The sequence below is a fragment of the Spinacia oleracea genome, chromosome 6 (assembly GCF_020520425.1).
Source record: "Spinacia oleracea cultivar Varoflay chromosome 6, BTI_SOV_V1, whole genome shotgun sequence".
In the NCBI taxonomy this organism is placed as follows: Eukaryota; Viridiplantae; Streptophyta; class Magnoliopsida; order Caryophyllales; family Amaranthaceae; genus Spinacia; species Spinacia oleracea.
Genome location: NC_079492.1, coordinates 115,877,936 through 115,896,984, shown reverse-complemented (window position 1 = coordinate 115,896,984; position 19,049 = coordinate 115,877,936). Strand labels below are relative to the sequence as shown.

The 19,049-nt window shown below is 35.7% G+C and overlaps 2 protein-coding genes across 3 annotated transcripts; one reads left to right on the top strand and one right to left on the bottom strand.

Moving 5' to 3' along the window:
• Window positions 1-14,227: 14,227 nt before the first annotated feature.
• On the bottom strand, window positions 14,228-14,953 carry LOC110790910 (uncharacterized). Its single transcript, XM_021995665.1, has one exon. The coding sequence runs from the start codon at window positions 14,951-14,953 to the stop codon at window positions 14,228-14,230; it is 726 nt and encodes a 241-aa protein (XP_021851357.1).
• Window positions 14,954-15,804: 851 nt separating this feature from the next.
• LOC110790899 (uncharacterized) lies at window positions 15,805-16,975 on the top strand. Of its 2 annotated transcripts, none has more exons than XM_056831735.1 (2): window positions 15,805-16,266; window positions 16,478-16,975. In XM_056831735.1, exons 1-2 carry the CDS (start codon window positions 16,017-16,019, stop codon window positions 16,654-16,656), a joined length of 429 nt encoding a protein of 142 aa, XP_056687713.1. In that variant the 5' UTR covers window positions 15,805-16,016; the 3' UTR covers window positions 16,657-16,975. The 2 variants fall into 2 exon arrangements, with proteins under 2 accessions (XP_056687713.1, XP_056687712.1); XM_056831734.1 differs by having other exon boundaries at window positions 15,805-16,294.
• The last annotated feature ends 2,074 nt before the right edge of the window (window positions 16,976-19,049 follow it).

Here is a 19,049-nt window from a genome sequence, read left to right as displayed (position 1 = left end):
ATTTATGGGCATTTAATTAAAAATTAAAAATTTTTAATTTAAAATTAATGACAAATTAATAAATCATATTAATTTCATTATTTTAGGGCTAAAAATCGAAAATTTATTAATCAATTAATTTCCGATTAACATGGATTCAAATCTAGGTCATAAAAATTTAAAATTTAACACAAATTAACAATTTTTATGGTGGTTTTTAATCATGGGTACCTAATTAAATTATTAATTAATTATGAAATCAAATCAATTCTAAATTATTCGAATTTCAACAAATTAATCATAATTACAAATTAGGTTGTATAATTAACAAGTCTAGGCATTCATAATTGTTAAACATATACTGTAGGTCAATCAAAAACTCAAGATTTATCAACAAGAATCGCAAATATTCAATTTAACATCTTAAATTTACAAACTTTTGCGTTCGATAAACTAAAACCTCCGAAAAGTCATAGTTAGGCTTCGAATTTGGGAATTCTGGGTTTCGGCGAAAAAAAAAAATTTGTCAAAATTTTAGAATGCCTTTTACATGCGGAATTGACACAAAAATCACTCGATTTGGATGAGTAACGAAGAAACTGCCGAAAAACTGCGTACATATAATTAAATAAACGCAATTTGCAATTAATTACGAAAATTAATCACCCCTTTAATTCTTTGCAAATTTGTAAAATTTAACCATGTTCATGCAATTTAGATTATGAAAATAATAAGAGGCTCGTGATACCACTGTTAGGTTATGATACATATGAATAAACATAAATCATGCGGAAAAACCATAAAGCCAGGAAACATATTATTTACACATAATCATTTAGCATAATTGAGATGCATACACTTTGTAGCGTGCCCTCCCTAGCTGCGCCCGAACCGAACAAGAACAAGTCTTTAGGACTCCAAGTGTCGTCCCTCCGTAGATAGTCCACATCACGTCCGGATCCGCCTTAAGATTGACCAACTAGAATCGCCCTTAAGGTACTATATATTTTCGGCTAATAGGGCAAGAATATGGCTGATTTTTCTACTTAAAAATCTTAGCTTTTTATTGTTTGAATACTTGATATTCTGTGTCCATAAATTGTTACCCTAGGCACCTGTTTATAGAGTTATGGAAAAGGACTTGGAATCCTATTAGGATACCAATTTGTTTAATTAGAATATTATTAAAACTCTATTAAACAAATTCTATCTTTATTAGGATTAGGATTTAATCATAGAACAAATTCCATTAGCTTTAGGATTTGTATTGTAACACAAACGTTGCACGAGCACGAGCATCGCACAAACCCGCACGGGCCTTGCGGCCCACACGAGCTGGCGCTGCTCGCAGCCCACGAGCATAAGCGCGCGCGCGCGCCTTGGCCTTTGCTAGGCCTGGCCTTGCGTTGGGCCTGGCGTGGCTTGCGTGTGTTTGTTGCGCTTTGGCTTGCTGGGCGATGGCCCGGCTTCGTGCTGGGCCTTCGTCTGGCAGGCCTCGTCCGATGCTAATTCGTACGATACGCTTCCGATTAAATTCTCGATTCCGGAATTCATTTCCGATACGAACAATATTTAATATTTCCGATTCCGGAATTAATTTCCGTTTCGAACAAATATTTAATATTTCCGTTTCCGGAATTATTTTTCGATTTCGATAATATTTCCGATTCTGACAATATTTCTGTTTCCGGCAATATTTCCATTTCCAATAATATTTTCCGATACGTACCATGTTTCCGTTTCCGGCAACATCTACGACTTGGATAATATTAATATTTCCGATACGATCCATATTTCCGTTTCCGGCAATATCATCGTTTCCGGAGTATTCACTTGCTTGCCTTTGACGATCCCAGCTCCCACTGAAACCAAGATCCGTCGATTCCGAATATCCACAGATGGAGTATTTAATGCCTTTAAATACTTGATCCGTTTACGTACTATTTGTGTGACCCTACGGGTTCAGTCAATAGTAAGCTGTGGATTAATATCATTAATTCCACTTGAACTGAAGCGGCCTCTAGCTAGGAATTCAGCTCACTTGATCTCACTGAATTATTAACTTGTTAATTAATACTGAACCGCATTTATTAGACTTATCATTAAATGCATACTTGGACCAAGGGCATTATTTCCTTCACACGTTACTTGAGAGAAACAGGGAGACTTCTTCAAACCACTTTTAACACGTTCAATTTAGAGAAAATAGTGGGAACAGTTTTAGGAACAAGTAAAAACCTTTTCTTGGAAAACAAGGAATTCTGAATCAGAATTCAACGTTGATTTTATTAAAATCGTTTTATTTATTTTCAAAAGTTTTTTCTTTATAAAACTTTATTTTATTTACAAATACTATTTTCTCAAAACATATTAAAACACAGGTGTTCCTTTTGTTTCATATTATGCATAAGCAATATTAAAATACTTACATAAAATCTAAACATAAACTCATATGTTGTAGCTTTCATGTTGGCACCTTTTGAAGCTTTGCTTGAACGCTTCATGCATTGTTCCTTCTTCCGGAACTTCGAGGATCCTCATAATATATGAGGAGCTCGCTTAATAACTTGTTTAGGATCAGCCATATGAGGATCATCCGTTGAGGATCAACCATTGAGGATCGGCCGTATGAGGATCACCCTGTTGAGGATTGAGGATCAGCCGTCTGAGGATCACCCTGTTGAGGATTGTGGATCAGCCGCCTAAGGATCAACCTCTCGAGATTTGAGGATCAGCCGCCTGAGGATCAACCTCTTGGCGCATCAACCATTTTGAGGATCAACCACTTGAGGATCAACCACACTTGAGGATCAACTTCCTGAGGATCAACCATTGATAACATTTGCAAACTGATCGATTATTTAGGAGCTCCTTATATTGTTTGTGCTTGTTCCACATGCTTAGTTTGTCCAGGCGCTTCGTAACTTAGCATTACAATAACACACTTAAAAAATAATTAGCAAGTTTGCGTTATCATCATTAAAACTTAGAATCAACAAAGGCTCTAGCCAAGAGTTTCAACAATCACTCCCAAGACCCAAATTAACTAGCGGGTAATGGATTACTCGATCAGCATGCATGAATCTTTATTTGACTTAAAGTCAAGTTTCAAAAAATTCATCTATAATAGTGCAATGTATGTTTAATTGCAACTTTCTTTATGATTTCATTTTGAAATAACGAGTTGAGAAATGGAACATACAATATATTAACATGGTAATTTGAAAAGTTCTTCAATCATCAATGATTTTATCAAATACGGAGTATTTCTATACTTCCTTCGTTTCTTATTAAATGAAACAATGTGATTTTTGAGACTATTCACACAAGCTCTTTTAAATTCCTTTAGGGATTTATATTTAAGAAAAAACATAGTCACGTAGGTTCTTATTATATTCGTCTTAATGAATTTTTTCAAGTATCAACTTTTTATAACTTTCTTATCCATAATTTAAAAATATTAATGTTTGAAATCATGCATTGACATACGTCTCTAAAAATTCGTGTCATTAAAAAAGAACTGGTGAATTATTTGTTAGACAACATAATTATACTCCTATGTATAATAAGCTACGACAATTGTCAAAGTTATTTTTAAAGATCTTCTAAAATAACCTCCTCGCAATTAAACAGTCAAGTCACAACACAAAAAAAAAAAAACAATTCGCAAATAGAAAAGTATGAATAAGGATTACGTGTATGGTGAGATTAAATATGAAGATTGAAGAATCCTGGTTTAACGAATCAGCACCACCAACTTAGCGACTTAGGTGGTCCCTCATCCGTGCAACTCGCCTGATCCATCCGTTAATTTTCTTTGTTTCCAGCCTTCATGTTTATTTGCTCACATCATCCATAAATTATCAGTGTTCTAGGTAGGGGTGTGCACGGTCCGGTCCTGACCGGAAATTTGACCGAAATCCGTCCGGAACGGACGAATAGATTCCGGTCCGGTCCTTGGTCCATGAAAATATACGATTTCGATTTTTCCAGTCCAGTCCGGTCAAAATCCGGAATTTTCCGGTCCGGAATGGTGACCCGTAATATAATTTTAAAATTTTAAATCTTAGATAGAAGAGCCCAACTTGTAGCCCACGTACAATAATCTCCCTACACAAAAAAAGACTTTGGATTTTTTTTTTGTGTCATTGGCCTTCCCCTTTAAATTAAGCTTATGATGTGATGTATGACATACTTAAAGAGAAATATAGATTGTAAAACGATAAAATTGTAAAAACAAATTGAGTTTAAGATTGTAAATCGCAAAAATTAATAAAAGCACGTCCAAGCAGGTCCAAAATCGGACCGGATTCTTTCCGGTCTGGTCCTCGGTTTGTGAATTCTGAAAATTCCGGTCCACCGGCCCAACCGGTTACGGTCCGGTCCGGTCTGGTTTTGGACCTGTGCACACCCCTAGTTCTAGGTATGAAACAATGGATTTAGGATTGAAAGCCCTTTTATTGTATGGAAGACCTAGTTTGTTCTTGAAAGTAATGAGTCCTTGAATACCTGCACACAAGTGCAATTACTGGCCTCGGGGGAAATGCCTAAGTAAACACTAGGTTCAGATCTAGAGAGAGTACGCTAGATAATCGTAAGTGTGAAGACAATAAATGAACCTACCTTGATATATGCACTAAGGCGACATATTTATATTATGTGTGTAGTAAATGCAACTAGGGATTTACTACAAATACGCTTTGGGCCACCTATATGAGGCGTAGAGCCTACAAGGGTGTAAGGTTATGAATAATACAAACAATATAATTCATGCGGAAAAACCATAAATCCAGGAATCCAAATTAATTGCCACATAGTCAATTAGCATAATTTAGGTTACATACAATGTGATGTGTGCCTTCCCTAGCTGCTCTCGAACCGAACAAGAACAAGTATTTAGAGCTCCAAGTGTCACCCCTCCGTAGAAATTCCACAGCACGTTCGGATCCGCCTTAGGTTCAACCAACTAGGATATTACTAAGGTTTTATGCACTCGGGTTAGGCTATAAACTATGTTCTCCCTTGAACACAATATATGTAAAGAATATGTTTTGATGTGTATGAATTATGAGGGCTAGCCTCATATTTATAGAGTAGGAAATAAGGAATTTGAGTTTTACTAGGTAAACAATTACCAATCCCATTAGGATTGAAATTCTTAACCAATTATAATTGTAGCAATAATTAAACTCTTAATTAATACAATTCTAGTACGACTAGGAAAACTAATACTCAAAGCCAAAGTTACTTGGCGACTAAGTAATCAGACATTGCTTGAAGCCCAAGACGAAGCAACCAACGCAACCAGAAGGGTCACGCTGGCGCGTGTGCCTGGCTAGGCCCAAACGCAGTCGATGCTGGCCCAAGGCCCAGTGCGTGCTGCCATTTGGACTCGGCCATGCGCTGCTGCTTGCCTTGGCTTGCCGCTGCTTGCCTTGGCTCGCTGTGGCCCACGACGCTCCAGGCCCATCGCACACGGCTGGGCGCCGGTGCTGGGCTTCATGCCTAGTTTTGTGCGCTCGGCCTTTTGCTTGTCGAGCGATGGGTCGGCTCACTTGTCGGCTTGTCGTTCGTCGAGCTTCCGATTTGTTTTCCGAATTCGGAATCTGTTTCCGTTTTGAACAAATATTTACGTTTCCGTTAATATTTCCGATTCCGGAAATAATTCCCTATTCCGACAATATTTCGGATTCCGGTAATATTTCCGACAATATTTCCGATTCTAGTAATATTTCCGGCAATATTTCCGATTCCGGTAATATTTCTATTTCCAATAATATTTTTCGATTCGATCCATGTTTCCGTTTCCGTCAACATCTACGATTGGATAATATTTATATTTCCGTCATGAACCATATTTTCGTTTCCGGCAATATCTTCGTTTCGGGAATATTCTTTACTTTTCCTTTTGACGATTTCAGCTCCCACTGGAACCGAGATCCGTCATTTCAGAATGATCATAAATAGAGTACTTAATGAATAATATATTCACTTAAATACTTGATCCAATCACGTACTATTTGTGTGACCCTACGGGTTCAATCAAGAGTAAGTTGTGGATTAATGTTATTAATTCCACTTGAACTGAAGCGGCCTCTAGCTAGGCATTCAGTTCACTTGATCTCACTGGATTATTAACTTGTTAATTAATACTGAACCGCATTCATTAGATTTAGCATTAAATGCAAACTTAGACCAAAGGCATTATTTCCTTCAGTGTCCCACTTGTCCTTAGGGACAAGTGTGCATTTCCTAATTCCTTTGTCTCTTGATGCCTGCTTATGAACGTAAGGTAAGAGTAGTCATCCTTATTATGTCTAGAGGTATTTCTCAGTTTCAGAGTTCAACTGATCAAATAAACAGATAATCATAGCCTATGATTCATCTGAGCACGGCCATGCATTTTTCAGTTTCTAGCTCTGCGAGTGGCCTTGTACAACTTTCGGCATCTCATCCCGATTTATGGGAGGACAATTTCAATCTTGTGATTTTGAGATTACATTTCGTTTGATAGGTGATTACCTGAGAGTTGCCGTTATAGTCTCCTTTTACGGTGCGACGCTTGACAACGTCAAAGTAACCAGTTCTCAAACAAGTAATCTCAAAGCACTCAGGTGTTGATGATTAGTGTCTAATAATGTAATGAAATTTACTTATGACAAATTTTCATCTCTTACAGTAAAGTTTCATAGTTCTGTTCGATGCTAATTTTCTCAAGTAAGTATCTATGCAAATGATTGCGACATTACCATGTCCACATAGTTCAAGAAACGGAACTACTAGTCATCTTGCATTCTAGCCGTCTAGCGTTTTCTATGCGTCCACCTTTATAGAAAAATTCCGACCAGGGACTATTTTCAATTTTTTACATTCAAGTTCACTTGATAGACATTTCTTAGTCACAGGACGGGTCCTGATAGTTTATCTTGAATATATTGTCAAATTGAAAGGACTCATCATTTAATAAACCACAAAATCAAATGGAAAAATGAATTTTATTCATTTCTATGAATGGTTAACCAAAAATGTTTTACAAAGTATTAAACTCTAAAACTTTAAAACATTCATTAAGGACATCAAAGCCATTCTCCAACATGCTTGATTCGCATAGCTGCAGTGTGCGAGTTGTGCTTCGCTTGCGGCAAAGGTTTAATTAATGGATCTGAGATGTTGTCATCAGTTCCAATCTTGCTTATCTCGACTTCTTTTCTCTTCACGAACTCTCGTAGAAGGTGAAATCTACGAAGTACATGCTTGACTCTCTGGTGGTGTCTAGGCTCCTTTGCCTGTGCAACATCTCCATTATTGTCACAATATAGAGCTATTGGTCCTTTAATGGAGGGGACTACACCAAGTTCACCTATGAACTTCCTTATCCAAATAGCTTCCTTTGCTGCTTCATGTGCATCAATGTACTCCGCTCCAGTTGTAGAATCCGCAATGGTGCTATGTTTAGCACTTTTCCAGCTTACTGCACTTCCGTTGAGGCAGAAGACAAACCCAAACTGTGATCTGAAATCATCTTTGTCGGTTTAGAAACTTGCATCCGTATAGCCTTTAACAATTAATTTATCATCTCCACCATACACCAGGAAATCATCTTTGTACCTTTTTAGGTACTTCAAAATGTTCTTGGTAGCAGTCCAATGTGCCTCTCCTGGGTCTGACTGGTATCTGCTCGTAGCACTGAGTGCGTACGCAACATCCAGACGTGTACATATCATAGCATAAATTTTTAAACCAATTGATGATGCATATGGAATCCCATTCATTCGTCTTTGCTCATCCAGTGTTTTTGGGCATTGCGTCTTACTTAGAGTCATTCCATGAGACATGGGTAGGTAACCTCGCTTGGAGTCAACCATATTGAACCTTTCAAGCACCTTATTGATATAAGTGCTTTGACTAAGTCCAATCATCTAAGCACCTTATTGATGCCCAGTATGTACTGTGCTTCTCCTAGATCCTTCATCGAAAAACATTTCCCAAGACAAATCTTGACAGAGTTCAACATAGGAACCTCATTTCCGATAAGTAATATGTCCTCGACATACAATACTAGGAAAGAAATTTTGCTCCCACTGAATTTCTTGTATACACACGATTCGTCTGCGTTCTTGACGAAGCCAAAGTCACTGACTGCTTCATCAAAACGTATATTCCAGCTCCTTGATGTTTGCTTCAATCCATAAATGGATTTCTTAAGCTTGCATACCTTTTTAGCATTCTTTGGGTCCTCAAAACCCTCAAGCCGTGTCATAAACACAGTTTCTGTTAAAACGCCGTTAAAGAAAGCGGTTTTGATAATCATCTGCCATATTTCATAATCGTAATATGCAGCGATGCCTAACATTATCCGAATAGACTTTAGCATTGCAACTGGTGAAAAGGTTTCATCATAATCCACACCGGAGAAGAGTACGGTCACATATAAAACTAACAGGGTATCATACAAAAATTAATTGGTGATAAGTGTGTAGTTGCCACAAATCTTATATATTTTGTCCGATCCGTTCTAAATTACTGCACCATTAGGGTTTTACAATAGATTTTTGGTGGAGAGAAAAGTAAGAGATGGAAATTTCAAAAACATTTGCCCAGGTGATTGAAACATATACCCCATTAAATAAATCAACAAGAGTTACCATAATATACCGGGTACTAGATTAAATCTTGTGCACCCACGGATATTATAAAATTATTATTTGATCATTATCTTTTACAAAATATATAACTGAAAATTTCCCCCCCTAAAGTTATTACATACTCAGAAATTAATAAATTTTGAACATACTAATTTAATCATATAATATGCAACTTTTGTCCTACTACATTTGTATTACATCTTTTATATGTTTAGTGATATGCTAATTTGACCAAAATATTGAGTAATTATATTTACCGTGAATAATATACCGATTTGACTAAAATATCCAAAGTTACTTTTTAGCAAATTATTATTGCATGGTATCTATTATTTTCATAATCTTTAAACCAATACATACATAGAACATTATTTATATAATTTTGCATCAGGAAATGACATGTGTCATTTCTAGTATACAGTTATAAATTTATTCTGATATCTCTGTTAATTATATATTAATTAAATTCCATTTCGTTTATTTTATGTATATAATTCTTGTAAAAGAATCTCGTTTCTGTCACTTACATATATAAATATGTGAAGATGGAATTGATTATTGTCATATATTTGGATGTCAATATATTTTTGCCAAAATTATTTTTATTAGGTAAATGAAGAAGCCAAAGATTATAATTTATTTAACTCAAATCTCCAATATAATTCTATGTTAATTTTATTTCATTCCTTTTATTTGACTATGTTATTGTTGGTAACTTCCATAACCATTCTATCAATTTTACTTTAAAAATTTATTAAAAACAGAGAAAAAAAGAGAAAAAAAGGAAAACATCTTGGCGGGAAAACATTGCATCAGGAAATGATACGTGTTATTCCTGGTATCTCTTTTAGTATTATGTAATGTAATATATTAATTTATTTGATTATATTATTGTTGGTAACTTCCATAACCATTCTATTAATTTCTTTTAAAAAATTTATTAAAAAAAGAGAAAGTAAGAGGAAAAAGGAAAACATTTTGGCGGGAAAATATTGTACCAAGAAATGGCACGCGTCATTCCTGGTGTCTTTTTTAGTATTATGTAATAGATTTGTAGTATGAAAACAAAATTTTAATAATTTCCTAAATGGATATGGTGCAATATTTGTGAATTAAGGCTCCGTTCTATTTGACTTATTTTGACTTAACTTATATTATCTGAACTTATCTAAACTTAACTAAACTTATTTTATCTAAAATAAACTTATTTGTGTGTGAAAGTGTCTAAAATTTTTTTTTTTTGCTGAACTTATATTGTCTGAACTTATCTGAACTTATTTTGTGTGAAATAAGTCAAACATAATAGAACCTAACTTCCTTAATTAAAAGTCAAATGGTGTAATAATATTAGACAAGTTGTCCCAACGTAACTCACATGAGGCCATGTGTGTTATTACTGAAGAAAAGAAGAAATCCAGTATATTGAGAGAGAAAATGAGGGAAAACAGAATGTTATAATCTGATTTCTTGAAGGAAAAGAAAAGCTCAATGTGCTTTTATATACAATGTAAAACTAACTCTAACCAACCTCTAACAAACTTGTAACTAACTAGCAATAAAATAATATTAATAATATAAATATATAAGCTCTCCTATCAAGCTGGACTTTGGATACAAGACCAAGCTTGGAAGATAGAACACGATGCTGAGAAGAAGCAAGAGGTTTGGTTAGAATATCAGCAAGTTGGTTGATGCTAGAGACATGAGCAGTCTTGATGAATCCACTGTCAACTTGCTCACGAACATAATGCATTTCTCTTTTCAGATGTTTAGTTTTGTCATGGAACATAGGATTCTGAGCCAGATGTTCTGCTGAAGTATTGTCACAATGCATAATAACAGGCAAGGGAATGATCACATGAAGATCCTCAAGCAGATCCTGAATCCATACAAGTTCACTAGCAGTAACTGACATACTTCTGTATTCAGCTTCAGCAGAGGACTTGCTTACAGTGCGCTGCTTCTTGGTTTTCCAAGAAATTAAATTGCTGCCAAGAAAAACTGCATAAGCACTAAGTGATCTGCTACTAAACTGGCAAGAACTCCAATCAGCATCACTGTATGCAGATAGATGTAGACTAGAATCAGCTGAGTACCAAAGTCCATTATCCATAGTTCCTTTGAGATATTTGAGAACATGAAGAGCAGCTCTCAAATGTGGAACCCTTGGTGCAGTAACAAACTGACTGGGGTGCTGCACACTGTAAGAAACATCTGGCCTTGTGATTCCCAAGTACAAAAGCCTGCCAACTAATCTTCTATAAACATTGGGATCATCTAGTAACTCTCCCTCATTAACAGAAAGTTTCAAACCACAAGGTAAAGGAGCAGAAGCAGCATTACAGTCTTCCATATCAGAATCTTTGAGAATATCATTGATATATTTTCTCTGGGATAGAAAGATACCTTTGGAATTTCTGTGAACCTCTATGCCAAGAAAGTAAGACAAAAAACCAAGGTCTTTAATTGTAAAAGCCTGATCAAGTAAACACTTAACATGCTCTATTTGAGAAAAAGAAGTACCAGTAATTAGAATGTCATCCACATAGACAAGAATCACCAGAAACTCTCCATCTAGTGTTCTAGTGAACAAAGAGTAGTCCTGTTTGGACTGTTCAAACTGCAAAGTCTTCAAAAATTTGCTCAATTCTTTGTTCCACTGTCTAGAAGCCTGTTTCAGACCATAAATGGATCTTTCCAGTTTGCAAACTTCACCTGATTGAGCTTTGGTGTAACCAGGAGGAGGCTTCATGTAAACTTCTTCATCAATGAACCCATGCAAGAATGCATTGTTCACATCTAATTGAAATAAATCCCAATCTTTGAAAACAGCAAGTGCAATAATTATCCTCACAGTGGCTAATTTAGCTACAGGTGAAAAAGTTTGGGTGAAATCTCTCCCTTCAACCTGCTGATAGCCAATAGCAACCAACCTTGCTTTGTATCTGTCAATGGTGTAATCAGGATTAAGTTTGGTTCTGTAAACCCATTTTGAACCTATAGCCTTCTTTCCTTGAGGTAATTGAGTAAGTTCCCATGTGTCATTGCTCTCAAGAGCACCTAATTCTTTGTTCATTGCTTGTACCCAATTGTCATTATCCTTTGCTTGACTGTAGAATTTGGGATCATTGACAGAAGGCAACACAGAAAATGCCAAAGATTCCCAAATATCAAAACTGTCAAGTGCCATAGCTAAAAGCCAAGAATCATCACTCCCAATGTCAGGAGAACAAGAGTTCACAGAAAAAGATAGAGATTCACTGCTAGAAGATGCAACAGTATCCCTATGAGGAATATATCCACCAACAAAATCCTTTAAAACAGTAGAAGGCTTAATTTGTCTAGGTGGATGTTTAACAACAATCTCAGGAATAAGAGTTGTGGGTGAAACATGAGAAGAAGAAATAGACAAAGAATCATTGTGATCAGATTGAATAGAGAGATTGGGAGATATAGGGAGAGAAGAACTTGAAGAATCAGGAGAAGAAGAAATATGAGAGGAAATATGAGGAGAAGATAAGAAAGTTTCTGAAGTCAAATTATGATTTGTGTTTGAATCTGAGTCAGAAGAGGAAGAAGAATCAAGTGAGAAAGTGTGATTTGGAGAATAAGCTGGTGTAACAGATTTGTCTATATGAGTTTGAGCATTAGTGCCAAATTGCACTATAGAAACAGAACAAGAAGCTGAAGTAGAAGTAGATTGTTCAGCCTTGTAAGGAAACACACTCTCAAAAAAAATAACATCTCTGGAAACAAACACAATATGATTATCCAAATCATATAACTTGAAAGCTTTAAAACCAGCAGGATAACCAAGGAATATACACCTCCTTGTTCTGGAATCAAATTTGTCTTTCTTAACATCTTTATTATGAGCAAAGCAAAGGGAACCAAAAACTCTGAGTTTATCATAAACTGCAGGAGTTTTGAACATAACCTCAAAGGGTGTTTTCCAATTTAACACCTTTGATGTTATCTTATTTAGCAAGTATGTGGCTGTGAGCACACACTCTCCCCAAAACTTCTTTGGAAGACCAGCATGGAATCTTAATGACCTAGCAATCTCAAGAAGACTCCTGTGTTTTCTCTCAACTCTTCCATTTTGTTGAGGAACATATGGTACACTCCTCTCATGTATAATACCTTTGCTAGCAAACATTGCTAAACAAGACTGATTGACAATTTCAGTACCATTGTCTGATCTGATCCTTTTAATTCTCTTTTTAAATTGAGTTTCAACCATAGATATAAACTCAGAAATGATCTTTGCTACTTGCAATTTGTTATTTAACAAATAGGTCCATGTAACTCTGCTATGATCATCTAGCACAGTTAAAAAATAGGATGCCCCATCTAGATTTTTAACTCTGTAGGGTCCCCACAAATCTAAGTGTACCAAGTCAAAACAATCAGATGCTCTGCTGTCACTTTCAGAAAAAGAAAATCTGTGTTGCTTTGAATGACAACAGACAGCACAATTGTATTCTGTAATATTTCTGCAACATTCAGCATTAATGTGTTTCAATTTTGACAAGGATGCATGACCTAGCCTAGCATGCAATAGATCAAGACTGTCTTTGTGTTCCATTCTAGATTCAGAAATACTAGTAGCAGTCTTATTAGGCAAACTAGTCATATTTACATCAATAACAGTTCCTTCAACTGCATTAGCAACTACATTGCAATCTGAATTTTGACAAACAGAATCAGATTTATTCTTAACCTTTGACTGGAAGTAATAAAGTCCTTGTATCCTTTTTCCAGCACCAACCACCATGGCATTAGAGGGGTCCTGGAAACAATATCCATTTCCATTAAATGTAACATTCAGACCAGTTTGTTCAATCAATCTTCCTATTGACAATAAATTGTGTCTGAAACCCTTTACCAATAAAACATTTTTCAGCAACAACTTGTCAGTCAAGTATGCATCACCCATGATATCAACACTCAATTGAGTTCCATCTGGCAATCCAACCTTAATAGGCACACTAATGACTTTTTTGTTTATCAAGATTCTTTCATCATATGTCATATGATCACATGCACCAGAATCAACAATCCAAAGACACTCATTGTGCAAGTTATTCACAGTGCAATTGAAAGAGTGAGAGATTATACCTGCATAATTGGCATAGGAACAATCTGCTCCAGCAGCATCAGCATTCTGCATATGCTTGCCCTTCATTGCTTTGATCACTTCCTGGCAGATTGCATTTAACATCTCACTACTAACACCTCCAGTGTCCCCAATTGTATCATCCAAAGGAGTATCTCCAGTTGCATTAGTCTGAACATTTGCAGCAAATCTGTCTCCATGTGACTGAGAATTTTTGGAAGCTTTAATGGAATTATACCAGTCTGGATAACCAATCAATTTGAAACACTGATCTGCTGTGTGTCCCTTTCCTTTGCAGTGAGTACAGACTCTGTGCATCTTTTCTTTCTTCAAATCTTTCCAATCCTTCTTTCCAGAAGTAACACCAAACTTCTGAAACTGTCCACCCTTGTTAGTTTGTGCAGCCATAGCACTACTACTCAGAGCAGCAGTTTCAGTTGTCAAACTGTGCATTTCTTTCTGCTTTTCTAGATTAGAGTTAGTTTTACATTGTATATAAAAGCACATTGAGCTTTTCTTTTTGCTGAGTGATGGCAAAAACTCGATTAATAGTTGGAAGAGGATCCATAGACAGTACATTTGTCACAGTACCTTCATAACCTCCATTTAAACCAAGCAAGAACTTCATCATTTTATCTTCTTCCTCAAATTCAGCAACCTTTTTTAAGAACATACAGCTGCAGAAATTAAGAGCTCCACAAGTACAAGTAGGAAAAGCTCTTAGGTTCTGCATTTCATCCCAAAGTTTCTTCAATTTGCCATAATATGTAACTATGGTAAGGTTTTCTTGATTGAGATTATCTATCTCTTTCTTCAACTGATAAATCAAGGGACCATTAGATTGTCCAAACCTCTTAGTCAATTCCTTCCATAACTCCACAGCATTATCTATGTATCCAAAATCATCAGCAAGTTCACTATTCATTGAACTCAATATCCAGCTTACTACCATAAAATCAGCTCGTTTCCATTTAGGATAATCTTTATGATTAACAGCTGGTTTCAATATGTCACCATTGATGAAACCTTCTTTGTTTTTAGCTACTAATGCTCTTCGAACATTTCTACTCCAACGAATAAAATTCAGTCCATTGAACACTACAGCAACTAAAGAGGAAGTAGGATTATCCGAGCTAGCAACAAAATATGGATCAAAATTACCTCCATTGTTTGACTGAGAAGCTGAGTTTTCAGAATCTTCAGTATTCATTTCGATCAGGAATCAACAAAAACACCACTGATTTGTTGAAGATTCAAAGCTTGCGCAAGAAATTTCACGAGATTAATCGCCAGAAATTTCGCAGCAATCTTTCAGAACACCTCGCAATTTGCAGAAAATACTTGCGATCAATCAAAATCGAAGAAATCAAAAAATTGGAACCTAAATCTCAGAGGAGATTTGGCTCTGATACCATGAAGAAAAGAAGAAATCCAGTATATTGAGAGAGAAAATGAGGGAAAACAGAATGTTATAATCTGATTTCTTGAAGGAAAAGAAAAGCTCAATGTGCTTTTATATACAATGTAAAACTAACTCTAACCAACCTCTAACAAACTTGTAACTAACTAGCAATAAAATAATATTAATAATATAAATATATAAGCTCTCCTATAATTACTCTTAACAAGATGCAATGAGGCGAGCTTGATTGTCAATTTCACTCATGAGTACGTTGGTGTATGTTCTTTTGACGTAAAGTGAACATTGTGCACTCTTGAAAAAAGATGCGATGAGGCGAGTGGCGAGCTTGATTATCAAAAGTGATACAAGAGTTTGTGTATGCAAGTTGATGAGCTAAATATTTGGGTGATGCGATGCGATGAAATTAAATGTTAGGTTGACTATCAACAACTAGATGTGATCGATGCACAAGTTGAATAAATTGTAGCATGTGATAAGTCTTCTCCTTTCGGTTTTAAACATTATACATGTGATGTTACAACATACAAGATCTCAGCTACTAACTTTTAAACTTGAACTAAAGTCACCCCAACACATGTATGTTAGGAGTATAAGTATAATTATGAGGAAGTCCACTGATTAGAAGCGTCAATGACGCTTACTGTTCACATGCTAAACTATCTATAATGAACATAGAAGCTGTCATATACTTAATGGAACAATATATAAAGTTAGCCTGTTTAGTCAATTTCTCAGCTTAATTTCCTGTGACGATCCAACACAAATTACAGACAATTAAGCTAGATTGTCATTCAGAATTCAGAAAGCAACCTTACAGTCCAACAAACTTGGACAATTGTCTGTCCCCAAAATGAATGTTGATCATCATCATTCTAAATATCTTCATTCAATTAAAATCAAAGAAGCCGCCGCAGCGACTACTACTGCTACTGCTACTGGTGGTGGTGGTGGTGCTGGTGCCGCGAGTTTTAAGGTGGGGAGAAGACGAAGAGTAATGTCTCGAGAGGTTTCTAATCTGAGTAATTCTTCCGTGGAGGGTGGTGGTGATTACCATGCACAAGAACCCGCGGCTGTGCCCTTTGTGTGGGAATCAAGTCCAGGTACTCCCAAGCGTCATACTATCATGAGGTCTTCTACTAATTATGATCATGAAATTGATAATATATTACTTCCTCCTTTAACTCCACCACCTTCATATCAATACCATAATAAACATGCATCCACCAAAATAAGGCCGTTTAGCAAGAAAAAGAAACAAAATGATGCTACCTGCAATAATAATGTGAATCTTATTCAATCCATGTTTCCAAGGCTGTCTGTTTCAAGAGATGATTCTCCAGAATTGTCATCATCCTCGTCAACCAAATCATCATCGCGGCCCTCTTCATCATCATCATCATCACCATCCTCGCAATCGTGTTCTGTGGTGTCAACTCCTTCCCCTATACATAGGCACAAGTCATCATTTGAGTACGCGAGTGTACAACTAGATGAGGGGGAAGATGATATGGTGCGTAGTAGCGGTTCGCCTGTTTCTACTTTGTGCTTTAGTCGTCGCCTTTCTTGTTGTAATGCCAGGTTTCGAGGTCTCTACTCAAATTGGTTCTAGCTAGCTAGCTTAGAAGTTGAGTTTATTAGTTTCTCATTTCCAACCTTGGCTTCTATGTTTTTGTGATGGTTAATTAGATCCAATGTTATGTAATTAACTAAGTTTACTAAATGCAAATATTTCATTGTCACTTATACTACGGGAGTACAAGCTTCAATTCATTAGGGATTGGAAATGTATAATCATTCTTATTTTGGCCATCCGTATATCCTATATGAACGTAACTAGTTACAAGCGGTAATCATGCATCCTAGAAATGTTTTGAGGAAGTTAACATTAATTTACCCATAGGGGTTAGGGATTATTCTTGCGTGGACCTGGTCCACAATAATATTAGTGTGGATCCAAAATCAATAGTTTTCTGTAGCACTTTTTTACATTTATAATAACCTTTATTGTTCATATAGTAACTATAATAAATTAAACACCAAAATTCATAGACATAGTAACCATTTTTTGAAGTATAGTAACCCTATGTTTTTAAAAGCTAATTGTGACTTAAAATCACATTATTCAAGTATAACATGTATCAACGACACTAATTTCATATATTTTTTTTCCCATAATAATCTTAATAAAATCCCAAAATAAATTAGGAATAAGTTGTTAACTTTATTTTAAGGCATGGTCCACAATAAATTTAGTGTGGACCAATTCCATTTAAGAACCGTGAGGGGCTAGGGAGTACGCCCCTTGTGGCGGTTGAACGTAACTCACATGTACGGAGTACAAATTTGTTAGTTTCAACAAAATGTGGTATTACGTACTACTCCGTATGTGCAAGTTAATTGAGAAACAATTCAAAATATACTCCTATATACGAAGTATATATACTCCCAGTCTCCCATCCATACTTGGTAAAAATATATACGCTGCTTGTTTAGAATTTGAACAATTCTGGAACCTAACGCATTGTACGTACGTGGTGAATGTTTTGAGCTGTTGACTGATCATGAAATCACTGAATCGTAGATTAGTAATATTGTAGGCGTCAGTAAGAAGAAAAATGAAGTGCCACAAAAAAGTTTCTTAATTGTGTTATATTTTGAATTTGGAACGCCAAGTAATGTCGACTGGACTGTGTAATTGCGTGTATACAGTCCAGCTGCAAGCCCAAAAGAGAAGCCCAACTCATCTTCATCATCTAATTAGCTAACTCAGAGTTAGTTATGACTTTTCTCAATTTCCACTTAATTTTATTACAATCCTTGTAAGTTGTAACATGATAGTAATGGAATGTGAGTTGAGTCTAATCGTCCCATGTAAAATTGATAAGCTACTCTAGTAATCTAATTACAGCCAATTAGTTATAGCCACGGTGGATATGATGTGCCTTCATGTGGAAGGATTGACACATACGGAGTACTATGTATAAGGATTCCAGCTAACAATTTAAAGAACGACATTAAGATGAGTCTCTCTCTATTTCTTTCTCTATTAATGGTCCATCTGTTGTTGCACCCTCGATGATTAACCATCGATCATTACGTACGGTCCTGTCACAATGATAATCAATAATACATGATGCATCGATCAGGATTAGTACTAACAGTTGCAATAATCTGGAAAACCTAGTCACATACTCACATGCATGGTGGCCGGTGACCTTAATTAGATTGACTGCAATATTCTTCATGCAACATACTATTAATAAAATAAAATAAAATAAAACTAGTAATAATATAGTATCCAACTATCCATGCAAGAAGGAAATGCAAAAAAGTAGTACCAAATTAATTTAATTAATTGGACATTCGATCGATCATGTGAAGTAGTTAATATCATGTTAATTACTTATTAATTGAAACAACTGTGCGACTTCTTTGCCTTAATCTTCGGGTCAAACAAGAACTCTTCACTCCTGAGTCATGAATTTCAATTCTAAGCAACACTAGATTGTTTTATACTTTTATTCCTTTCATACCATACCAATACCAACTTAGTAATTTGTGTTTTTGCCTTTATTTTGGATTTTCTCCTCATTTGAAAAAAACGATGAAGGACATATATGGTTTATACACCCGGGTGTACAATGCTCAGTGTGCACCCTAATTTTAAAAGAACATATAGTTCAAATGCAAAGAACATATCATTCATATCCATAGAACATATACTAAATGAACATATAGTTCAAACCCAAAGAACATATAGTGCAAATATTTCATTTGTATATGTACATTGAAATCATTCTTCATATTCTTTAGATACTCAACAAATGTTCTTCAGGGTGCACAATAAGCATTGTGCACCCGGGTGTATAATCCAAATTGTGAG